The sequence below is a fragment of the Vulpes vulpes genome, unplaced genomic scaffold (genome assembly GCF_048418805.1).
Source record: "Vulpes vulpes isolate BD-2025 unplaced genomic scaffold, VulVul3 Bu000000626, whole genome shotgun sequence".
Lineage (NCBI taxonomy): Eukaryota > Metazoa > Chordata > Mammalia > Carnivora > Canidae > Vulpes > Vulpes vulpes.
The window spans coordinates 300,363-327,359 of record NW_027325669.1 but is presented as its reverse complement, the minus strand read 5'-3'; the positions used below and the strand labels follow the sequence as shown (position 1 = coordinate 327,359).

The 26,997-nt window shown below is 34.5% G+C and overlaps 1 protein-coding gene across 1 annotated transcript in view; it reads left to right on the top strand.

Annotated features, from left to right (window-relative positions):
- Positions 1-26,997, top strand: part of LOC112912724 (low-density lipoprotein receptor-related protein 1B-like) — a 1,003,376-nt gene that overhangs the window by 679,351 nt on the left and 297,028 nt on the right. The window contains exons 31-33 of the mRNA XM_072745081.1: positions 2,435-2,575; positions 7,152-7,277; positions 9,111-9,242. Of these exons, the coding sequence (XP_072601182.1) occupies positions 2,435-2,575; positions 7,152-7,277; positions 9,111-9,242 (399 nt within the window). The remainder of the gene's footprint in view (positions 1-2,434; positions 2,576-7,151; positions 7,278-9,110; positions 9,243-26,997) is intronic.

The following is a 26,997-nucleotide window of genomic DNA, read 5'->3' as shown; positions in this document are numbered from 1 at the left end:
AAAGAATGTGCTTAGCATTTTGAGTGTTGCCTGTGGAAATAATTCTTCTTTAGCAGAGTAGACAGGGAGGAGAATGCCTGTTGGGTAAGCAAAATGGAGTCTGCCACAGGTTGACTACCTTCTAGTGGTTAAGGATAAAGTTTCTTTTCTTTTCTTTTTTCTTTTCTTTTCTTTCCTTTTCCTTTCCTTTTTTTTCTAGTTAAGTCTAGCTTTTGCAATTATGAATAAGTCTGTAAAAATCTATGTGTAAGTTTTGTGTAGACATAAGCTTTTAACTCCTTTGGGTAAATACCAAAGAGTAGATTGCTGAATCATATGGCAAGAGTATTTTTAATTTTGTAAGGAACCACCAAATTTCCTCCCAAAATAGCTATATCATTTTACATTCTCATCAGCAGTATATGAGGGTTCTTGTTGCTTCACATTCTCACTGGCATTTCGTGTTGTCAGTGTTGTGAATTTTATACATTTTAATAGGTGTCTAGTGGTATCTCATATGTTACTTTGCATTTCTCTGATGACATATGATGTGGAGCATCTCTTCATATGCATATTTTCCATCTGCATATCTTCTTTGATGAGGTGTCTGTTAAAGTCTTTGGCCCATGTATAAAAAATGGATTATTTAAATAGTTCTTTGTACGTTTTTGATAATGGTTCTCTATCAGAGATACCCTTTGTAAATATTTTCTCCATGTCTGTGGCTTGTTTTCTAAGTATTAATATTTTCTTTTGCAGAGCAGAAGTCCTAACTTGAATGAGTCCATTTTATCAATTATTTATTTCTTGGATTATGTCTTTGATATTGTAACTAAAAAGGTATCACCATACCCAAAGTCATCTAAGTTTTCTCCTATGTTATCTCTTGAGAGTCTTATAGTTTTCCATTTTCCATTTAGTTTCATGTTCCATTTTGAATTAATTTTTGTAAAGAGTAAATAAAGGTCTTTTGCATACAGATGCCCTAGTGTCCCAGCATCATTTGATTAAGAGACTGTCTTTTATCTATTGTATTGCCTTTGCTCCTTTGTCAAAAATTAGATGACTTTATTTATAAGGGTATATTTCTGGGCTCTCTATTCCATTCCATTGATCTGTTTGTTTATTCTACAAGTAACCACCACACTGTCTTAATTGTCATAGCTTTATAGTAAATCTTGAAGTTGGGTATTGTCAGTCTTCCACCTTTCTTCTCCATTTCATTCATTTTTGAGAAATATCTGCCAAATACCTAAGTCTGAATAGGCATAGATTGTCAGTTGTTCTTTCAAGTAAGAAGTGGTATTCTATGAAAAAAAAGCTGATTTAGAAAAAAAAAGAAAAGAAAAGGAAAAAGTTGAAAAGAAAATGAAGGAAAAGAGAGAGGCAAACCAGGAAACAGACTCTTAACTATAGAGAACAAACTGAGATAATTAATCTCTATAAATCTTTAATTCTTCAACTGAGATAATTAATCTCTGAATCTTTAATTCTTCATCTATAAAATAAGAATGGTAATAGTTTCCTTCCTTCTAGTTTTGGTATGATAATTTGAAATAAAATAATAATAAATGTATCCTCTTCACCAGCATGGTGGTTTCCTTAGGGTCAGGACTATTTTGTTTTTATCTGTGCACATTGCAGAGTCTCTGCTACCAAAACAATATTCAATAAATGCACTCAACACATACACTGAGGAGAGCTTACGTTGTTAAAATTTTGAAGAAAGGGGCATGAGCTGTGCAAAAAATGAAAAGAGGTTACTATGAGTAATTCAGTATTGGGGAGTGCTAATTATTAAAAGCTTACATACTATCAACAAAAAGAGTACAATCTTTTTTTATAATTGTTGTTTGGATATTTGGTTGGATTTTGCTATTCATTTACAGATATAATACAGTACTACTGTGGTCGTGTTTAAGTATGTAAATAGTATAATCTGTCTTCTATATTAATTTGAATATGCCTTCATTTATATTGTGTGTTGGGTTTTTTTTTTTTTATTTTTTTATTTATTTTTTTTTTTTAATTTTTATTTATTTATGATAGTCACAGAGAGACAGAGAGAGAGGCAGAGACATAGGCAGAGGGAGAAACAGGCTCCATGCACCGGGAGCCTGATGTGGGATTCGATCCCGGGTCTCCAGGATCGCGCCCTGGGCCAAAGGCAAGCGCCAAACCACAGCGCCACCCAGGGATCCCGGGTTTTTTTTTTTTTAAAGGAAAAGTTAAGACAAGCATCTCTAATTGGAGAAGAGGGAGGAAAATTTAAACAATAAAATATCTCGATGGTTTGTATTTTTGAAAGAGTGAAAGGGATTTCATTGTTTCCCTTAGAAACGGAGTTTGGGACTGTAACAAAGGAAATCAGAAAGTATTATACTTTAATAGCTGTTTATTATTATTTAATAAGATGATTATCTTTTTCATAGAAGAAATCTTTTCACTTTTCTAGATAAGAAGCTGTGGTGGGCAGACCAAAACTTAGCTCAGCTGGGAACTTGCAACAAAAGGGATGGAAGAAACCCCACTGTCCTACGAAATAAGACTTCTGGGGTTGTTCATATGAAAGTATATGATAAAGAAGCACAGCAAGGCAAGTCACACTGTAATGAATTTGTGCTGCTTTTTGAATATATAATGCTCTTTTTTCATATTATTTTCACAATTCAACAATTGAAAGGTTTGCATTTTTGCTTCTAGTTAAAATAAAGGGGGAGAGAGGCAAATGCTCCTTAATACTGCAGAAGGAATGCCTTTAACATAAGGTATATAATGAGCTTTCCAGACATTAGCAAGGGCTCCCAGGGAATCTTAATTTGTCAGGTCTTCAAAGAGGTCTTATCTAGTTCTTGATTTAAAAATATAAGAATAAGAAAAAAAAATCCCAGCCAAATATATACAATGTATAATTAAGTCCAGTCACTGAATGAACTAGGGGACTTCAAATGGACTATGTCAACGTAAGAATTTCACATCCAAAAGGACTGCATTGTTTGGCTCTAAGCATTTTGCTTTTTTTTGTTTTTGCTTGTCCAAATGGTGTGCAGTGAAATGGAGTGAGAGAACTAACAGATGGTTTACATAGGTGGACTTGTCACATTGCCCAAATGGCAATTAGTTTAGAGGTGCCAGCCAGGACAGCCCCACACCTGCTAGTCTTTTCTTAGTTTTTGCTTCATGACCCATGACGTTAGCAGAACTATTTTCCTAGAAAAAAATATTTTCCTGTATTATACTTTCCTACTTTAGTCTCTGCCATGAAAATCCTTAGTTAGCTTCACATACTTTTCTTAGGAAAAACATTTCAAGACAATATAAAGGGATTTTCATCTGAAGGATTTGGGCATATAGACCGAAGCAGAGAACAGTAGAGGTAGAAATAGTGAACCAAAGGGATCACTCATTTTGAAGACAGGTGACAACCATCAATCAGCAGAATTTATTAGAGAAACCAATTGGGAGCCGTACCCACTCATCCAGAGACAAAATGAAAATCAGATTCATGTTTGCCATCCCTCTACAAAGGATGGGCCAAATTTTAGTCTGAAATCATTCCTGAAGTTTCATGGGAAAAAAAAATGTAAAGAAAATAAGTGCTTTAAAACAAAACAAAACAATGAAGTGATTCCTGGGCTCCTTTCATGGTCTAGAAGAAACTAATACCCAAATTCTTACACACAAATCTGTCTTTGCTGTCTGACATTTAAATGAATTTTTTTTTTACTTTTTTATTTATTTTTTATTTATTTTTTATAGAGGGAGAGCAGGGAAAGAAGGAGAGAGAGAGAGAGAGAGCAAATCTCACAGCAGTCTCCACCCCTCACAGGGAGCCCAACATGGGACTTGATCTCACAACACTGAGATCATGACCTGAGCTGAAATCAAGAGTCAGGCGCTTAATAGACTGAACCAACTAGGCGCCTCTCTGACTTTTTTTTTTTTTTTTTCCTAAATCGCCATTTATAATAATGAACAGGAGTGTTTCACTAGCAATTCTGTAATGGAAGATTTCTATATCAGAAAAAATAATTTTGCTGGCATTCAAGTCATGGGGAATAGGTTATATAATTGAGAATAAAACATTATTACTCAATAAATAAAATATTATGACATTTTTGTGGATTTTAATATATTTGCAAAGTATAAAAGTTTATAGTACTATGATAAACTTTAGTTTACAGTCTTTACTTAATGAGATTGTATCTGAAACCACATTAGAAAATACAACAAAGGAAGCAATACATTGTTTCCAAACAGGACATTGAAAAATATATATTTGTTTTTTTTCCCGAAATATGAACACATGATTTTTTTGAAATTGTAAATTAATATAATATATAGAGTTCTCCTATTATAAAGTTTATTGGAGGAAAAATTTATTATATTATGTTTGGCTCACTTTTTTGCTCATGTTAGTAAAATTTTCCTTATCTTGTAAGGGTTTAATCCTATAGGAAGAGCTGGGCATTTTATACATTGTGAAAGTATTACTAAAGTGACAAAGACCTATATAATACTTAGGAATTAATGGCATAATATGAGTAAGCTTAAAATTCAGTGAAAATACTATTTTTACTAAAAGAATATGCTGATAAAAGCATCTGTATTAAAGAGAATCCCATTAACAGAATCACGGCAGGTACTTTAAAAGCTTCATTAGTATGAAATATGAGCAATTTAGGATTATTCAAGGTGTTAACATTACTACCTCTTTGGATTTCAAAGTACAATTAGCTACTTCATTTATCATTTTTGACACAGATCACTGGAGAGCTGAGACTTCTCATTAGTCAAGTGGGCTTTCTAGCCCCACTAGGGAATTGGGGCATGAGGTTTGAACATCAGTAGCATTGCAAAATTTTAAGCCAAGCTAGTATTTCTAACTTACTAGATAATCATTACCTAAATTGCTATCTTTAAAATCATTCTCATATCTTTAAAATCATTCTCATATTTTTTCTACATTCAATTATTTATTTAATAGGCAAAGATATTTATTGCAAATAATGACTCATTTTTTCCCTTTTTCTCTCCTTCACTAGTACAGACTAAACAAATGATACATGAAATGTACGTTGTTGTACAACATAATCGTTAACATAGGCTAATTTTATTATTTGTCAAAAAATGAGTATAGTGCAATATATATTGCTATAATTGCAATTATATTTTAAAATGTACAGTTCTAGAAGTTCCTTTTGCTTTTTTCATTTATTTTTATATCATCAAGGTTATGGAACCCTATTTTGTAATTTCATTCTCTTCCTGAATATTTTTTATTATTTTTTTATTTCAATTTCCTTGTTTCCCCTTCTCTCCATTTGGTGTTTCTTCAAACTTTATACTGAAAGCATTTCTTGTCAATCTCTTTTCAGCTTGTGTCTTTAGTAGTAGTTGAAAAAAAGCTATATCAAAATGCATATCTCCATAGCTTGGCATTGCATTAATATATGTTTATATATTTTCTATGAAATAAAATATGTATAAGATCAATATAGATTATTTTAAATAATTGTAATTTACAATATTGTAAATATTGTAAATAAAGTTATCTCATTAAAATAATTAGAGATCTGAAATTTCATCTTAGTATATAAGTCAGCTTGAGGGAAGGGGGACTAAATCAACTAATCTTTAGTTTATATAGGAGATAAAAGTAATCATTTCAAAAGCTCAGGGCAACTCTCATCCTGGCATGTGGCCCTGTATAGAATGGAGCTCAGCATTGACTGAACTGGCAACTATAGGAAATGAGCAGAGAATGTGGTATGTCTCCTGATGAGAAATCTCCCAAGTTGAGAGTATTTCACACTTCAGTAATGACAGACAGAACTCAAGACAGCTTCAATTGAACAATTAAATCCCATCAGACTATCTTGAATTCAGGAGATGAGAAATAATGAGCTGCATTGGTATTTTGAATTTTCCATAGAACACTATTGATATATAACTTTCATCATGCTTTGTAATTCTCGCTGGATTTACTGCACTTCATATTAGAGCTTGAACATCCAGTAAATGGCATTGCATGTCCTAGAATAATAAAAATGTTGTAAAAATTGGATATTTAATGAACTTGCTGGGTAAGATTGTAAATTACTTAACGTCACACTACCAGCTTTAATTAGTACATTGGGCCTAGTAAATTCAATGGAACATCTTTATAGAATGCCTACCTGTGATTACCTGACTAATATTTGTCATTGCTACAATGCAGGAATAAGGAGAATTAATATGCCAATTAATTAGATAACTCTTATGGGTATGTTTTAAATATATTTGGGGAGAATTATGTTCCTAGGGATGGTAAAATTTATTTCCTTGCTTTAAAGAAATTATTTAAATATATATGTACGTGTATATACATACACATACATATGTCAAAATATTTTATATCATCAAGGTTATGGAACCTTTCTTTTAATGACATCATCTTTAAGTTGAGTTAGTAATATAATTTAACAGCTCTTTATTTGACACATTTGAATAGAATATTCTTGAACAGGAAGTCATTGTAGAGTTGAAGCAAAATATCATAGTAAAAATTAATTAGTTTCTGTGATCTTAAAATATTGCAAAAGTCTATGACAGTATTCATGACAAACCGATTTTACTTGCTCTTCTGTAGCTATGAATTTTATCATTCATTGTCATTTGCTATTTAAAAAACTATTCTTTAATAATTAATTTAAAATGTATTTTTGAGATATAATTGAAATATAACATTGTATAAGTTTAAGGTATATAATGTATTGATTTGATACATTTATTTTTTTTGATACATTTATATATTGGCATATGATTACACCTTCATTAGTTAACACTTCTATCACATCACATAATTATCATTTCTTTTTTTGTGGTGGGGACAATTAAGATCTAATCTCTTAGCAACTTTGAATTGTAATCAAAGTTTAATTGATACTATAAATTAATTATAGTATTGCTGTGTATAATCATTATGCCATGCATTAGCTCTCTGTTTACTTTTGTTGGGGAGGCAAATTGAAATGCAATATGCCACTTCAACTTATTCAAGGCAATAAAATACTAACCACTATGAACATTTATAAATCAACAAAAGCATAAATATTTGTTCAAATTATTCATATCAAATGATACTCTTTATTTTTTTTGAATATTTTTTTGCTTGTTTTCCTCCTACGCAGGCAGCAATTCTTGCCAACTAAATAATGGTGGATGCTCTCAGCTTTGTTTACCAACATCTGAAACTACAAGGACTTGCATGTGTACAGTGGGATATTATCTCCAAAAGAACCGTATGTCATGTCAAGGTATAAGGTCTTGAAAAATTTAATTCTGATGCATTTGTTTTATCTGTGTAAATTTTAGGCAACAAAAATCAGTTAAAAAATAGAAAAAAGGGAGCCTGGGTGGCTCAGGCGGTTAATCAGCTGCCTTAGGCTCAGGTCATGATGCCTGGGTCCTGGGATTGAGCCCTACATCAGGCTTCCTGCTCAGCAAGGAATCTGCCTCTCCTTCTCTTGCTCCAGCTGCTTGTACTCCCTCTCTTTCTCTCTGTCAAATGAATAAAATCTTAAAAAAAAAAAAAGAAAAATATTAGCTTCTCATTAGGATAATGATTCACTGCTTATTCTCATATATGTAGGCTTTTTAATATTTAAAATATTTTGAGTATTACTGTTCTTTAAAACTTTGTAATTCTTTAGTTATTTTCAGGAATGACAGTTTATTATCAAACATTTAACCTACCCAGTAGAAGCTGCCTTCAACTTAAAAAGGCAGGGGTTGAAGTAAAAAGCACTGATCGATTGGTTAAAATTATAATTCAGTCAGAATTCAGTTATGCTTTTGCCTATTTAAGAGAAAACACAGGGGATCCCTGGGTGGCTGGGCAATTTGGTACCTGCCTTTGGCCCAGGGCACGATCCTGGAGTCCTGGGATCGAGTCCCACGTCAGGCTCCTGGCATGGAGCCTGCTTCTCCCTCCTCCTGTGTCTCTGCCTCTCTCTCTCTCTCTCTCTCTCTGTCTATCATAAATAAATAAATAAATAAATAAATAAATAAATAAATAAATAAATCTTTAAAAAAAGAGAGAGAGAGAAAACACAAGGGAGGTTGTCAGGGCTCAGATTTGCTTAGATGAGAAAGATCACCGCCAGAGAATTGGAACCTAGAAGACCCATCTTCCTATTTCTCATTTCATAGATTCTGGTTCTTAGTCCCAAAGAAATTTGGTTCTAGAATGATCGTTCTATCCAGTGATCATAGCTTAATTTTATTAAATAAAGGTTTTCGCTCAGGCAGTGATCTCAGAGTCATGGGATCAAGGCTGCATCAGACTCTCAGACTCCCTGCTCTCTGTTCCATCTCCCCCACAAGTACATGCCCAAAGCTCTCTCTCTCTCTCTCAATTAAATAAATAAATCTTAAAAAAAGAAAAGAAAAGAAAAGAAAAGAAAAGAAAAGAAAAGAAAAGAAAAGAAAATAAGAGTCTAAAGACATGTTCTAGCGTATTAGAAAAATTCATAAATAATAGCATACAGACTTCTGGTAGCCAGCTTTTATGTATGTGAATATGTTAGGACATACTTTTGATGCTGGAATATCAAGATATTAACAAAAATTATGTACTTGGTATGTTTTTAGTTCAAAATGATTTAAGAAGACTAAATTTGTTAGAAAAACAACAATAATGTAGCTATATAAAATTATATATCAAATAAAAGTTTATTTTCATATATAAGCAACAAGATGATTTAGCATTAGAAAGAAGGAGGTGGACTTTGGTTGTGAGACCAAATATATTTTCCAATATTTTTTACCTCTGTGTTTATGAAAGTATTGTTCCCAGGCCAGTAGTGCCATCACTGGAAACTTTTCAAAAATTCAAATTATCAATTCCCTGGGATGGGAGCCCTAGTCATCTGTTTTAAAAAGTCCTCTAGGAGATTCTGATGCATACTCAAGTTTGAGAACCACTAATGTATCTACCTTTCAATTAGTCAGAAGTGTAGTGTGCAATAAAAAATAAAAAATGTCTGAGAAATATGTTTTATGAAAAAAATTAAGAATCTTCATATTAATGCTAGTAGAAAGATTTTAGTTTTAAATATTCACTTGAGACTTTTTTTTTTCCAATTTAGGTATAGAGTCATTTCTTATGTACTCTGTTCATGAAGGCATCAGGGGAATACCTCTGGAACCAAGTGACAAAATGGATGCATTGATGCCTATATCAGGAACTTCATTTGCTGTTGGGATAGATTTCCATGCAGGTAAATAGCTTTTTATTCATAATTTATGTATAATGTTTTTACTTGATTTATTATACATGATGGAAATATAACCTTTCCGTCTGTACTCTGATAGTCAAGATGAGGAATAAGAAAGCAAATTAGTGATGAATTTTTAAACCTAATACAAATTGTTCTAGATATGTTTTCCTGAAAAAAAAAGATCAAGTAAAAATTTCCTAATACTGAATTTGAGTTGCAACTGCATTAAAATGCCGTGATAGGCTTTTGGTTGCTTCATTTTTATTTGTCTCTTTTTTTAAATGACACTTTTACTTTTATTCAATTATAGGTATAGAGATACAGAAAACATTTTGATTGATTATATACTTAACACATTATATGACTTAAAATATTTTCAGAAACATTATGTATTCTAATGTAGGTAGTAGCAAATTAAATTGAAATAAGAAAACAGTTATAAATGTTGTGTCATTTAAATTACTTTTGAATCTGGTATGCATCATTTTGGAGTCAGATTTTACCTTATCTTCTTGTTTTAGCAAACAGTGAAATAAAGCAGATTGGACACTAACATTTCCCCATGCTAATATAAGTGTATGACTGGAAATTGATGATAGGTACCATCCAATTTATTGAAGAAAACATGTTTGTGTGTGTGCACTAATCGCTAACTTTGGACATAGTATAAGCATTAGATATGCATCTGGTATTTATACTCAGATCCATTATTCTACACTTGTGAGTCTAAACTTATAAAAGCAAATTTCTCTACTTCTCAATGAACTAAATCCTATGCTTCCCAAATTATTGTTTTAGTGCTGAAGTTGTATATGGGTGTTTACAGTATTTTTTTTTTTGACTTGTAAAGACTTAATGTCGTTTAATGTTAAAAAAAAAATTAGCAGTTCTTTGATTTATAATCTTAAAAAAAACTCTAAGCATCAGCATGTGGGACTCTGGTTGTAAGCTTATTCCCCCCCCTCAATTCTAACACATTTTGTTTAATCATGTGTTAATGAAATTCCTGGCTACAATTTAATGAATTACTGGGGATCTTCAGAAACATTTCAAAGAAGACTTTTCTTAAGTAAATTATTTTGTAACAAATGTTTGAAATCCTATACAGACAAACTTTCCACATTTTTAAAAGGACCTTTCCTAAAAGGAAATTCAAATATAGTATATTTTATTGAGCAATGTGTAAATTTTGCCAAAATCACAATGTGATTTTTGATCAAGCAAATCTGTTTGATCAAACATCATTATACACGGTAGACTGACTATCCTACCATACATAATCTACCCTGCATCTTAATTACATGCATCTTATTCTTTAGAATTTTATTATATAGGATTTATTAAGTACAAAACTAAGAAAATTTGAACTTCTTGAAAGATGTTATGTATATATGCATATATTTTTAGCAAGTACATATAATCCCTTGTTTTAACTGTTATCACATATTACATTCTTTTTAAAGACTTCATAATGACTTTTGAAAGTATTTGGAAAATTTTGGTGAGGTACAATATTAGAACATTTGGTGGTGTAAATGTCCTGATTAGATCATTAGTAAATCTCTTTTTTCTTAAGGGTAGAATGATTATTTGCATAACTTGAATTCACTCTCTGAGGCCTTATAGTGGTCCTGAAATGGTTAAGTTTCATATAATGTGCCATGACAGAGGATATTTTTATTTGCAGAGAACAGTACTCTATTTCTAGATTTCCAGTGATTATTAATATCATAACAAATTTATTTTGCATCAATGTAGTTTTTCATCAGATAAATTACCAGTAGTTAGTCAAAATGTTATGTTCTTTGTGTCGTATCTTGCATATTTTTAAATTCAATTCCCAGGGAAAAATTGTTTTTAGAAAACTTATTTCTTCTTCTAAATGTAAAAGGATGTAGGCATATGGAATAGTCATATACAATTAGAATGTTCAAGAACATTTTAAAATCCCTTTTGTTAATCAGAAAACAGAAATACAAAAGTTGCTTTGAAATCAGAGGGTTAGAGACCTGGACCCAGTAAAATATATAACAGGAAAAGGTGAGACTTTTGCGACAACTTGGATTCTAGTGCCACTTCACCCTCTTACTACCCTGTGATATGTAAATTACTTTATATTCCTGAGGCTCAGTTTCTTCACTTTATGGGCTTTGGGAATTTTAAGATTAATGTGTACAAATGTTTGACACAGTGCCTGATATAATGGGAGTTATGAAAATAGTAGTGATATCTAATAATAGAAAATAATGAATTGTAAAAAATAAGCATATGTGACATATGTGTGTGTGATATATATATTTAGAAACATGCCCTGGAAGCTATATTTTAACTTCTAATTAGCAAGATTTCCTCATCTGTTCTCTTGACTGATACTATATTTTCTGTTCAGCTGTGTAGAATAGTTATTTCTTACCTTCAGAGAGAGTAGGTTAGTAAAATTCCCTAGTAAAGATGAACTTAATTATGATGATAATGAACAGTAGGTTGAACAGATATCTAAAGATTAAAACATATCGCCAACTATTGGAACTCATTAAATATAAACTTAGGAGGTCCAGCAGACAGTGCATAATGAACCAAGAAAAACACTAATGATGATGATGGTAGTCAAGATAATAAGAGTTTCCAATCACATCTCCACATACCTTTTTTGTGCTTCCATCTTTTGTACAGTCTGATCCTTTACTAATTGTGTTTTATGAAAATATACTATGATCAGAATAAGTGCAACTTGATTTCATGACATCATTATAGACAATAGATAAACTCTGTGGCTTTGTTGAGAGAAGTTGCTTCAGGGAGGAAGGATGGAAAATGTCTAGATTGCTCCTGAGCAAAGTAGAGAAACCAATTGTTGGTACATCAACTTTTTGTTTTTCATCATGGACATTATATTTTACCTGATTGTAAGTTCTTCCATTGTTAGTTCCCTTGGCCAATAATTCTATTTCCTCTTTTCTCATTAAGGGACATTCACCTCTGTGACATAATCTCTCCTTTAGGATCAAAGATAAAGATGACAATGGAAGGACACAGTTGATCATTATTCTAAATAACAACAACAACAACAAACAAACAAACAAAACCCCCCTATTACAATAAGGAGATGGTGTGAAGGAGAATCATTTCTTGAGTATAACCATCATAATTTATATCATAACATTTTATTACCACAATTTTACAGGGATAAATATGATTGTTCAAACCTGTACATTTCATGAGGATTAACATATCTGAATCCTGCGGGGTTTTGGTCCTAATGAAATAAAGTTTTCTGCAGTGAAAGGATTTCTTTCACCAGATGAAGCAATTCTGGATAGTATCCACAGGAGATAGAAGACCCTGTGGCTAGATTTAAAATGTTCAAAGCATTCTTACCACTTCACTGGAAAAGTCCCATTCCACTGGGGGGTGGGGGAGCAAGGAGTGGGGAAAGCTTTGAAAATCCTTGCCCACTGGGTGATACTCCTTTTGATGAATGAATATTGAATTTGATGCGTTAGAGGATATATTTTAGTTAGGAGAAACACCTTCAAAACAAAGCCTATTGCTCCAGTTAGTAATGTGATTTTCAGTAAGTAATGCTTTATCCAGTCTGCCCCTCCCTTGCCTTGGGGATATTTATACTTTTTTTTTAAAATAATAATCACCTAGTAGGATATTACTTAAAGAGAGAGGACATTTTATTCAGAGATTGGTTGTTGTTGTTATTATTATTATTATTAATTATTATTATTATTATTTTGAAAGATACATCTACCGTAAAGAGACTGTAGTGTGGAGTAGCACATACAAGATCTTTCACAAAATGATTATTTATCTGCAAACTTCAAGCTTATATTCTTTTTTTCATTTTTTATTTCTTTTGTTCAAACTTGATTCATCCAACTCAATATTAACAAATGTTGATTACTTTCTCCCAGGTGTACAATATCACAGGTAGGTTGCTATAGAGAATGAAGATTAATAAGGATTAGTTTCTGAAGTAATCCATGTATGGATGATCTGTAGGGTTTTTTGTTTGTTTGTTTTGTTTTTTAAGAGAGCATCAAAGGACTATTATTTAGATGTCATTGCTCGGCATTCACTATGTGGAATATTTTAATACCTTTTTACACCATCACATAGTGATCTGGCTATTAAGATAATAAAAACAATAAAGGAACATGTCCTTATAACCTCTATTAAAACCCATGGAATGTACAATACCAAGAGAAATCCCTAATCCGAGCCAAAGGGCCTAATATAAACTCTGTATATACCAATTCAGGTTCATCAGCTGTAACAAATGTACCACTCTGGTATGAGATGTTGACAGTGGGGGAGGCTGCGTGTGCATGAGAGGAAAACACACATGGGGGTTCTCTGCTCAATTTATCTGTGAATCTAAAACTGTTCTAAAAATAAAGTCTATTAAAAAAATAAAGTGAAGGAGAATATATATGACAAAATACTGTTGCCACATTCACACATTTGAATGTCACCTATTTACATGAAATAATCTTTCCTTAATAGTTCTGCAACGTTTACATATATTGTTGAATATATGAACTAGAAGGAACATTTTTGATACCATGTGGTAGCATTTGCTCATGTTACAGATAAGGAAAATGGAACCGAGAGAGATCAAGAGGTTGTTTGATAATTGAGTATCCTACTTCCAATTCTTTATACTATACCATCTTAAATCTGTAGCCATTGAAACAAAGTTTTATTTGGACATTGTTGGCATTACTTGATAAACTACATTGCACTTCCTCAAATTTGTGTTTGTAGAAGATCATATTTTGTTTTGATTCATATACTGAATCATTGAATCATGCGACCTTAAACCCATTTAATAATTGAAGCAGGTGACACTCAAGTGAGAGTCTTTTATTTTCCCTGGAGGCTTAGAAAACAGCTATTCACAAAATTTTTTTAGTAACCATTTTGTCACCAACCAAGGCCACAGAAGAATTATAGGAAGAATTCTTTTTATGTCAGTAACAGCAATAGCTTAAGAAATATAATACTGTTGCTTTGGGACATTTTTTCAATTTTATGAAAACCATTTCCTCAGCTACAAAGTGAATTTTTAGGACTGGTTCATTTCTTCTTGTTCTTGTAACAATGAAACAATACTACTTTGTGTTGTCATTTCAAACTTGCTTCAAGACTATTTTCAAATCATGTGAACAGTTTGTATGTATTTGTTGATGGTCAAGTCCAGTATATCTTTCAAAAGGCAGAGTAGTAGCTACCACAACTAAACAAAAACTTCAACAATCCTTGGAGACAAATATCATAAACATACATAGGTAAGGAACTACAGGTCAAACAAATTATTGCATATATCTCACAAATCATATTTGGATAATTTCTAAACTCAAACCATAAACAGATAGCTTTGTCAGGCATCTGAACTCTCCTGAGGTTACTGGAAACCAAAAGCCCAGAAGATGCACAACGATTCCCTGCTAAGATTAAGACTTTGATCAGTTTATTTGGGACATATATTATTCTTTCAGTTATTGAGAGAATCACTGAGGCAAGTCTCATGGAAACATCTTGCTCAGGCAGTTAGCACTCCTCATGAAAGTAAAATGTGTCAACACCAACTTTAGACAAATTCACTTGAAGCACATCGATTCCGTGTTTGGTCACCTTTCTTTTTCCCTCTCCTGAGTCAACATATATGCTGCTATATTTCTTTTTAGCGGCTCAGGATTCTTTTCAGCAGAGCTACATTCATATTTGATTCTCTAATATATTTCTGTACTCTTTTCCTTATCAAAACTGAGTTACCGCGAAACCTATTCTCAAAAGACTTAGCTATACTAATTCAGGGTAAATTATGAATAGCTGCTAAGAGATTTACAAGTTATCTTACTAAGTGTGTTTGAGCAAAGCACAGTATCTTAACCCAGTATCATAAATACAACTAATACACCATTAAAGAGATGTGAAGAAAATATTTTTTAGATAGGTCAGTCTTCTGGATGTTTGTCAAATTACTCTGTACTCTGACTCTTAGACAATACACTGCCACCTGTTTATTCCCAGAAACTCAGTCCTGGATGTGATGACAAGTCAAATGATAATGTTGAGGTTTACTTTAGTCTAGGTACATTGATACTGTTAACACTGTTAATTGTGACCTTAAAAAAGGGTTTTTCACTTTGAAAGGTGTTTTTCCCCTATTTTAAGAAAACCAATAATATATTAGTCTATTTTTCTTTTTGATATCCTTTCTTTAAAAAAAATAAAGAGCTATGATTCAGCTTCTGAGATTATTGATCATTAGTTTTTAATCAAGTAGACAATTTCCTAGTTAATAGAGAAAAATGGAAGTTATTTAATTGATTTTGGACTGGTCATGAACAATATATCTTTAATTCCTTTTTATTATTTGGTTTTTTTTCTTATCCAGAAGCAATAAGTAGTAAGTGTAGTAAGTGGATCCTTTGGGGACATAAGAAGAATAAAGAACTAATTATTTCTGTAAATTCCTTACTACTTTTAGAACAAGGATTTTAAGTAGAGAGACTAGAAATGGAACTAATCACTCAGGTGGGCTAGGAACAGTAAGTTTGAGGAGAAAACAATAGCATCCAAAAACCCTAACATTTATTAAACAATACATTGCAAGAATATGATTAGAAAACTTTTTTATATTTGTGCCATTTAATTCATCAAAATATTCTGTTGAGGCAGGTGGTATTTTCATTTTAAAAATGAAGAAAGTGGGTTTGGGGATAAAGTATGGATAACAGAAGATAACTGGTTACTTCAAGAAGCCCAAATGAAATTCTGCATTCAGGATTTGCATTTGAGCTTTTGCCCTTGAAATTTACATCAACTATGGATTGAATAACCAGTAATGAAGTAACCAACATCAGAACCCTGATAATTTCCTAACAAGAATTGTAATCGTACTGCAGTGATGATTGGGTAAGATATTTGACAGACAGTATCAGGGCTCGGGGTTTGGGAGATAGGATAATATGGTCACCAACTATAGGATTGCCCCTGATGAATTTAGGGACAGAAGACTAATAGTGCAGATGAGAGGTGAATGAGGGAAATGATGATGATTATTATTGACAGGAGAAAAGGAAGAAGAAAGGCAAAAAAATACTAATTTATTCCACTCTGTATTATTTGTTGTTGCATAACAAACTATCGAATTTAGCAACTTGAAGCGTTTGATAAACATTTATTGTCTTATAGCTTCTATGAGGCTGCAGTCAAGGTGTTGGCTAGAGATGTGGTCTCCTTAGGAGGCTCAACAAGGGAGAATTTGCTTCCAAGTTCACATGGGTGTTCACAAGGATTCAGTTCCTTGTGGGCTATTTGACAGAGGGTCACAGCTCTTCACTGATTACTGACTTAGGTTTCATGTCACGTGGGCCTCTCCATAGGGCAGTTCACAACATGATCGCTAGCTTCCCTTAGAGCTAGTGAACAATACAGTGAGAAATGGCACACACAAAGTGAAAGCCAGACCGTTTGCAACCCGATCTCAGAAAGGATATCTCATCATGTTTGGTACATTCTGTTTAGAATAGAAGCTAGCAGCTAGATACAGCCTACACTCACAGGGAAAGGATTAAAGATGGGACTCAATACTCCGTGGTAGGGATCATTGGTGGGTACATTAGAGGCTGCTTATCACAGTATTACAGATGTGTTATCTGTATTAATCGCCACATACTGTTGTCTAAGAAATAAATTTTGATGGCTGGTTCAGGTTATCAGTGATGTTACTGTATGGATAACTTATGTATTTTGACTTAAATCTTTCAAGAAAAGCCAGCAACTCCCTCCAACCTCCGCTTTACAGTTTTTGACCAGTGTCTGGGAAAGTCTTCCTGTAAAATTAACTTACACTAAATCTCCTACTGAAAACTCTCTGGCACAAAAGCTCTTTAAGAAAGCTCTTTCAAGAAAATCCTTATAGCTGTCTAGGATGGCCTGGGGGATATAAAGATGTGTAACACAAGCAGAATTATTAATGTAGTTACTTTCTTTTTTGTCACCAATGCAGGCTAAGTGTTGACTGATGTTAACCACGCTTAGAATGAGTACTACATTGCATCAAGTGTCCCCTTCCAGAAATCTGTGGCCAGAAAGGGAGCTCTGAAGTAGTTGGCAACAATTGCCAGTTCTGTATGCCTACTATGGTGCACAAGAGCGATTATGCAAATCTTCTTCCAAGGGTGACATGTTAGCCCCCATCATTTACTATGAGTAAAACATTCTGTCAGTGAATTCATCTGGGACTATATTGAGAAACAAGGTTGATTGCTTTAGCCTAGAAGTTTGTTTGTTTTATTTATTTATTATTTAATTTTACTGCCAACTGAATGAGAGGAGCTAGATATAAATTAAAAAGGAAAAAGACTCAGATGGAACCAGAAGTGGAACTTGTTTGTGAGTGTATTAAATACTAGAATAGATTACTTAAGGGTTACGATTCTAGCTCTGGAATATTTTAAGGAGTTAAAACGAACAAACCAACTCTTCTGAATAATCATTTCTCTGGGTTTCTTCCAGCTTTTTGGCCATTAAACTTCCAATAGGAACACTTTCAACAGTAACAACCTATAAGCTGTTTTTTTTTTAATGTCTATTTTCTTAGTCAATAGTCATTAAAACCTATGTGAATGAAATCAGAATTAGATTGGCATAGTGTGAGCATAGAAACTAGACTGTGTTATAGAATCTGTTCTTTTCTTCGAGGGGGAAAATGTTGATAGGGAGATCCCATTTTGACTGCTGCTTTCATTACAAATTAAATATTAAGATACTAAAGAACTGATGATTTCACAGCAATTCAAGGTTCTAACTATACATGAAAACTTATTTTCTAAATTCTGAATGAACAGATTCAAAATTTTATTTTGTTATCTATTCTATCTATTTGGATTAGTAGGGATAAGAGCTAAGTTTTTTTTTTAAGATTTTATTTATTTATTCATGAGAGACAGAGAGAGAGAGAGAGAGAAAGAGAGAGAGAGAGGCAGAGACACAGGCAGAGGGATAAGCAGGCTCCATGCAGGGAGCCCGATGTGGGACTTGACTCCGGGACTCCAGGATCACGCACTGGGCCAAAGGCAGGCGCTAAACTGCTGAGCCACCCGGGCTGCCCAAGAGCTAACATTTATTGGCTATTCTTATCGATAACCTTATCTAAATTGTGACTCCATCCTTATTTTTTTTTCCATTTACTGTTCTTCTTTAATACTATTTTAGTGATAAAATAACAAGTTTTGATCTCACTTGGCTCAGATTGAATTTATAGATACAATACAGGATACCAATGGGTATATTTGCGTATCCAATTATTCTCAATATTCACGTGAAACTATTATCTCAAAATAGTTTTGATTTATTGAAAAAGTAGACAACTACCACCTCAACCATTAAACATTATTAAAATGTGTTTGAGGAGTAATAGTCATTAGTTCAGCAGACACTTACTGATGACAGATCTCAATCAATAATTAAATAAATGTGGGGATCCCTGGGTGGCGCAGCGGTTTGGCGCTTGTCTTTGGCCCAGGGCGCGATCCTGGAGACCCAGGATCGAATCCCACATCAGGCTCCCGGTGCATGGAGCCTGCTTCTCCCTCTGCCTGTGTCTCTGCCTCTCTCTCTCTCTCTCTGTGACTATCATAAATAAATAAAAATTTAAAAAAAAAAATAATTAAATAAATGCTTTTGTTTGTTTAAAAATTCTTAACTAGAATTGCATATTATGGGGACGCCTGGGTGGCTCCCCTGCCTGTGTCTCTGCCTCTCTCTCTCTCTCTCTCTCATGAATAAATAAATAAAATCTTTTTTAAAAAACTGTATTATGGAAAATTAGGAAACATGAAACAAAGTTGAAATAAAAATTGCCATTACTACTACTACACAGACAGCAACTATTAATATTTTGGCATATCAATCTTTTTATCATTTTCTTTTATGTTTTCATCATGATAAATGTCCTCCCTAATCCCCATCCCCTATTTCTCCCATTCCCCCATCCACCTCCCCTCTGCTAACAATCAATTTGTTCTCTGTAGTTAAGAGTCTGTTTCTTGTTTTCTCTCTCTCTCTCTCTCTCTCTCTCTCTCTCTTTTTCCTTTGGTCATTTGTTTCTTAAATTCTACATATAAAGGGGATCATATTGTGGCATATTGATATTTGTGCTGTTTTTCAAATACAAATAAAACTTCTCATTGATAAAGTTTGTCTTGCTCCTTTTACTTGCCATTCTAACATGAACAGTTTGCTATGCTATAATTAACAATCTGTGAATACTGCCTTTGATGGAAGTACACTATTATAAAATCAGATAACATTAGTTTTGACTTTTCCAATATTTTTGGATATTTGATTATTTGTAAGCTTGGGCTATAAATCTTTTTCAGTATTTATATTAATTCCTCAAACTCAAATTTCCTTTTTTTTTTTTTTGCTAACAACTTTTTATAGATATAATTTACATACCATAGAATCCATGTGTTTAAAAATTAACAAATCAGTGGTTTGGGGTATATTCACAGTTGTGCAATCATTACCAATATTGAATTTTAAAACATTATTATTAACCTAAAGGGAAACTTCATACTCATTAATAATTCCCATATTTCTTCCAACTTGTCAGTCTCAAGGGAAGCACTAATCTACCTTCTGTCTATACAGATTTGCTTATTCCAGACATTTCATGCAAGTGGAATCATATGATATGTGGTCTTTTATGATTGAATTCTTTCACTTAGCATAATGTTCATCCATGGGATAGCATATACCAGTACTTCATTATTTTTTTTGTGGGGGTAAGAGGGCAAATTATATTTGATTGTATGGATATATATCACCTTTCATTATCCCTTCATCAGTTGATGGACATTTGTGTTGTTTCTACTTTTTTAACTATTGCAAATAACACTTTCAGGAAGATTCAAGTGCAAGTTTTGGTATGGGTATACACAATGCCTTTCTTCTACTTAGAAATATTCTTTTGTAATTCAAAGTTATTTTCAGCATCATTCATTCATATGTGATTTAAAAAAAATCTCTGAGATACAAGTGGATACCCATTAGAGACTGCATTGTGTCCCCCCAAATTTATATGTTGAAGTCTTAAAACTCAGCATCTCACAATATGACTAAATTTGGAGATTATCTCTTAAAAAGATAATTCAGGGAAAATGAGGTCATATGGTTAGACCTTAATCCAATATAACCAATGTCCTTATAAAAAGTGGAAGTTGGAACACAGAGGAAGGAACATACACAGACAAAGGGAGAAGACAGCTATCTACAAGCAAAGGGAGAGGCCTCAGAATGAAATCAACCCCTGTTGACACCTCCATCTCAGACTTCCCAGACTCCAGAACTGTGAGAAAATAAATTCCTGGCAAGTAAACCATCCAATCTGTTATATTTGTTACAGCAGCCCTAACAAACGAGTACAATATTTAAATATATTATATAACAAATGACTACTAAAGCCATTCGAAATGTCTATTTTTATTAGAGAGGACACTTAGTAATTGTTATAGGAAATTCAGTATCTGGAATTAATTATTTGTTCAAATGGAAAAGTATAAATTTAATCTCATGTACTTTCTCCCAGGGAGGTAGATAGAAATGGGAATACCCGTTTCTACACAAAACCTCTGTATCACCCCACACAGAACCTAATCTTTGTCCTTATTTCAGCTTTTAGTGATTTGACTCCATCTGCTTATATTTCATTGTATTTATTCTGTAATTTTTCTACTTCTTTTCAGAGCCTGTATTCTGCAGCCAGATATTTCATTAATGAACTGTAAATCTTTACACTCTGTGCTCTTCTGACATCCTTGCTTAGCAAATCCCCAAATCCCTGTATAGCCTACAGTCTTCTTTCTCCATCTCTACCTCTACAGTAGCCATACTTTGTCACTTTACATCTTCAACCCATCCTATAATCTCATTCTCAGAAGGTACCTTTGCACCTTAGTTTATTAGAGTACTAGGCCAGTCTCACAAACTCAAATGACTACAGGGGCCAGAGAAATTTTCTGTGTGAATAGTTAGGGAGAGAGGGAGACCTTGAGGGGATTGACTGTGGCAGACCATACTGCAAATGACCTAGCAGGGACAGTTGCTACTTAACTACACATCATTTCTGTGATGCAGTATATTGGCAGACCTGAATTGCCAAGTTTTGGGTTTTGTGTTGTGTTGTGTTGTTTTTCTAAGAGGAGACTGTAGCAGTACAGAAGATAATAGTGTAGATCGATACAACATTTTATTTGTGCCAGTTTGAACTCTTTGACAAAGGCCAGGGGCATGAGATTCCACCCTTCTCTCATCATTCATTTTCATATGAATATGAAATATTCATATCTTGGCATGTACAAGCTTGATTGGGGAAAGTGTCTCTGAGTATAAAGGTGATGAGACTGGTGCGATTGAGTTGGAATGTGTTATAAGGTTGACTGCTGGGGAGGAATTAGGGGAGGAAGTTTGGATAGGATAAGTTTAAGACTGCTGTACAATTCTAAGAGATTTTTAGCCAAGCTGATTGTGAGTTCTTGAGCCAAAGTTGCCATTTGATTAGTTGTACATTTCACAGAAGTGTGTCTGCCTCAGTATTTATGTCATACTCAGTCATCATCTGGGAACCCTGTTGCAAGTAGGGCCTTGTATCAGTGATGGGTTCGGTCAGTTATGCTCTTCATAGGCAGAGATTTGAGAAGTACATATTCATGACTGCCAAAGAGCACCCCTTTTACCACATATATCTGTGTCTACATAGGTTTTAGAAACAACTCTGTAGTTCCTTTAGGCCTCTCTCCTTGTGGGGAAATTTAGAAGAGGGAGGTTAGTAGGACCGATAGACTTTATGGCTGTGGTTAATCTCAGGCCACAATAATCATCTTCCTCCTCTTCCACTGTCTATTCCAGTTGCTTTTCATTCTCAACTATCATTTTGGCAGGACTAGGTAGCTTATCTGTGACCCAAACCTTAATTTCAGAGGGGTCTGAATCCTTGGTAACTCTTCTCAGACTTGGGTTGCTACATGTGTCCTTGCAGAAAAGTAGGTGGGTCCCAAGTGGACTACTCAGTTCTGTACATATCCTGTCCTGGCCACATTATGTGAAAGCAGCCCTATCTCCTCATCCTGCTCAGGGTCAGTCATGTATACCAGTATGGTGAGTCCTCTTTTAACCTGCTTAGTAGTAGTAGTAATAGACACAAGAAAGTTCAAAGTCTCTTGACAGGAGCCAAAGCTTGTAGTTCAGTGGGACCCTTGCTTATGGCTCTTTGGCAGAAGTGTACCCTCTTTAGAAACCAGAAGCTCTAATCCAATCCCTCCAAAGTTGCAGGGAAGAGAAGGACAGAATCTTTTAATGGGTCATTGAGAGTGAATGAAAGTGAGACTCTACTGTTTCATCTTCCAGTCCCTAGAGCCTAAATTGCTCTATTGGTGACTATAGAACCATTTAGAGGTCTCTAATTGAATTAACATACTATAACGTGATGATGGCACCCTGAGAATGTTGCTTCTCAGCTGATGTTTTGTGTCTTTAAAAGGTTGTTCCAGAATTCTATGAGGCCCCTTCTGCTTTTGGATGGTGTGGTATATAATTTAACCAGTGGATCCCATGCTCATGTGCCCACTCTCACACCTTTTTCACTGTGAACTGGATAGTTAGAGCAGATTCTAGATTGTGTAGAATTTATGCCTGTGGATAGGGATTCCTAAGCCTTTGTGTAGTGGTGCTGGCTGCAGGTTTCAGTAAGAAAGGCAAGTCAATACCTAGAATGCGTTCATGAGAATGAACCACTGACACTTCCAGGTTGGAAGGTGCCTGACATAGTTGAATTGTCACCAAGGGATCAGTTGATATGCTTGAAGAATGGTGTCTTATCATGGGCTCACTCTTTGCTATTGCTGGTAAATTGGATGTTCAGAGGTAAAATTAACTAGATTGGTCTTGGTAAGTGGAAATCCATATCATTGAACCTATATTTCTGCCACCATGAATTCTTTGTTCATTTACCCAGTCTGGGATGACTGATGAAGCTTGGCTTACGTTGAAAGATTAAGGCATTTTGGTTATCGATACTTCTTTTGTGGTGGGTGCTTTCTAATAGGAACTAAGATGTGATGCAAAGATCTCTGCACTTTGTGTTCACTCCCATATGGCAATCCACATGCCCTCACTCTAGATCTACTAATCTTTAATGTTCCAATTATTATCTTTCCAGTCACATGTCCATATAGACTGGCCACTGGCCACTGCTTCAGAACTATATACCTGAGTATTTCAGGCTACTTCTTTCACACAGGTGAACAATTTGGTGTACTACTCACAATTCTGCCCATAGCGATGATATTTTCCCCCTTTCTACTCACTATGAGGCCTACTCTTGAATGCAACTGTAATTCATGTTTATCTTTTACCCATATATTAAGCTAAGTGATCTATAAAACAAACTTAACCTTTTTTTCTCTCTTCTTTTCCTTAAAGATTTATTTATTTATTTATTTATTTATTTATTTATTTATTTATTTATTTATTTATGATAGACATGGGGGGGGGGGCAGAGACACAGGAGGAGGGAGAATCGGGCTCCATGCCGGGAGCCCGACGTGGGACTCGATCCCGGGACTCCAGGATCGCGCCCTGGGCCAAAGGCAGGCGCTAAACTGCTGAGCCACCCAGGGATCCCCTCTCTCTTCTTTTCTTGATTGGAGTCTCTACATAGACATGAGGACAACTCATGATGGGCAGTTCCAGATGCATGGCTATTTGGAGCCTCAGGGTCAGGCATTCTGTTTTCTTTCAGGGTCTAAAAACCTATAAGATAGAGAGAATTTTCTTGGAGGATTATGTAATTCTCTGGCACAGATGTCATAGCCTTGCTGCAGAATCTTAAGGACTTGTGTTGGGATTCTCCTGTTAAGTCTTTCTATAAGCTCCATACCACATATTGTTCTGACCACTGACACCCTTCAGGTCTGCTGGATCATATGGCCCAAATGACAGGGCTGCTTGCATCACAGCCTAGACCTACTACAGAGCCACTTATTGCTCTGCATCACGCTCAATATGAGTAGTTTTCCATGTCACCAAGGAAATAGGCTACAGTGATAATCTTTGGCGTGGAATGATTATGTTATCTTCTGAATCCAAAGAGGCTTACAAAGTACTGTTCTTATTTTATAGTAGTGATATCAAGATGCAATGATTTCTCTTGAACATTTTCCTCAACTTTGGTATGTTTTTCACCATTAGACTCATAATGATATCATTAAAATGGTGAGTTGCTGAATCTTTATAAGATTTATCTCTAACCTTCAGGAGCATGTGTGTTTTCCTAATGCTTCCAGCATCCTAGCCACCACTTGTTCATTCTGATTGAGAAGTTTGATGTATTTGATGTAACAAATTAGTGTAATATTCTCTGGGATGTCTACTGGTCCAGATTTCAGATCTCTTCAGACTATGTTTAAATAGGTTTTTCTGTTTTCTTTTGTTTTTATTTTTGTTTTTGCTTTTTTTCACTGAGGGTAAGAAAATTAACATAGTCCTGAAGAAAAACTATAAATGAATGTTATCATCTATCAAATATGAATAAAACTCTCTTTGATCCTCCTCTTAAATCAAATTGAAAGCAATGCATTTGCCAGATCAATGGCTGTATACTGCGTGGTTGAGGCCTTATTAATCTTAATCCTAGTAATATACCTCATCTAGCATAGGAGCTGCAACTAGGGCTATCATTTGGTTAAGACTGTGGTAGGCCATAATCATTTTGCAGGGGCAAGACTGGCTTTTAAGCAGAAGCATAATTGAGACCACTACCTGTCTTTAATGGTGACCATTCAGGTTGGATAGGGAGGGGATAGAGAGTACATATTTTTAGAGATATCCATTTGGCCTTTCCCCACTACGATAGCTCTTACTTATTCCAAAGACAATAAACCCCCGTTGAGGTTTGTCAAATTTCCAGGCATATCAATTTTAAATATATGTTCTGGGACTAAGAAAATGACTCCTGGGTGGGTCTATGGACTCATTGGGCAACAATGAGTCAGAATTTAGCCAGGACTTCAGTTATTACCTAGCCTGTGTAAGCTCCATTGCAAGGGATCAATGATGATGTATCAATGTCAACTTAGACACTGTGTCTAATAATAAAGATATCTAAATATTTCCCTTTCTCCAATATCAACTAACTCAAGTGAATGTTTGGAGGTCCCTTTGAAGAAAGATCTAGAAGGTTCATCATAGTTGTATAATTGCCACAATGTTGCAGGGTTTGGGGGATTTGGCTACTTTTTCATCAGTGGGTTCTGGATATGAAAATTAGGGTCAGAGATGTGAGCAGAGTATCATGACTTTTAGTGGGACAACCACCCTCTAGCTTCTGCTTCTCCATTGTTATTTTTTTGGGTAATAAATGTTGAGTAGCATCCTTCGTGGCTCTCAGTCTCCCCAGTCCCCCAGTACTGTAATTTCTTGGTGGTGCTGGTGCCCCTCTCAGTACTATATTGCCATCAACCTTGGGGAAGAGTGTGTCCCCTGAGATCGCTTGGTGGGTTTTCTTTCTTTACAGAATCTATTTCTCAATGTCCACTTTATTTTCTCATGTTCTTTATTTTTTCTCATACTATTTGAAACATCACAAGATGTTTCTGCATGGAGAATGGCATAATGTCTCCATGCCTTAAGAGCTACCTTCACAGAGATTGTGTCCTACTTCCCGACTTCTTGCCAAAGGGTTAAATTCCATCAATACACTGGGAAAGTGCTCCTATGTAAAAGAATCCTTGCTTATTCATCTTATATTCTAGCCCCTCTTGACCAAGCACCTTCAAAATCCAATTCCGGGGATACTTCTCTGGCTCCTGGTCATCATGCTAACTATTGCTCAGAATTCCTTTTGTGTATGATCCCTTTATGAGGTTCAGCAATCCCTCCAGCTTGATTGTATTGAGATTTAACTGTAGTTGTCATCCAGAAGAAGTGAGTACAGCTCTGGAGGAAGGAGGTATCTTTTGCCTTGCAGATGAAGTATTTCTGCAACATCTTTCAGCACAAGGAAGGTGGTAGCCTTTACTAGGAGAAATTGGACAACCTTTGCAAACTTTGAGTCCAACAGGATAGTTCAAGGACCAGCACCTTTGGGAATATCCACCATTCTCATCCATATTTCAGGGTTCCAGGTTTTAACAACCAGATCTCTAGTTTTAGTATAGCAGACCTGTCTTTTCTGAGCATTTAAACATCCCTGGAATTCTGTAGATCTAACTATTATAGTTTCTATTTGCTGCTTAGCTGTGTCTACTCTTCCACTGTCACTTTGTAATTTCCCCATATCGACCCTCACATTTAGTTTTAATTGCTTGTGAACAGCTCTCAGTTTTTCATTATCCCTCCTTAGAGTGTCATTACAATGTAGCAGTAACTAGCCAACTCTAATGTCTTTGTAGTCATTGTTTCTTCCATATTTTTCAAATGCATGAGTCATTGTCCCTTTAAGGATATATCATTTAACAAGATGTTTTCTCAGGTCACTTTTCATGAAAATTATAGTACTTGAACATCATGTGCCAAGAACTGTGCATGTGCCAGGCGTCCTCAGGGCCATATCCTCTTTGTCTATTATGTATAGAGTGAGCCAGACCTATAGCCCCATCTTTTTTTTTTTTTAATTAAAATTCAATTAGCCAACATACAGCACATTATTAGTTTCAAACTAGTACTCAGCAAT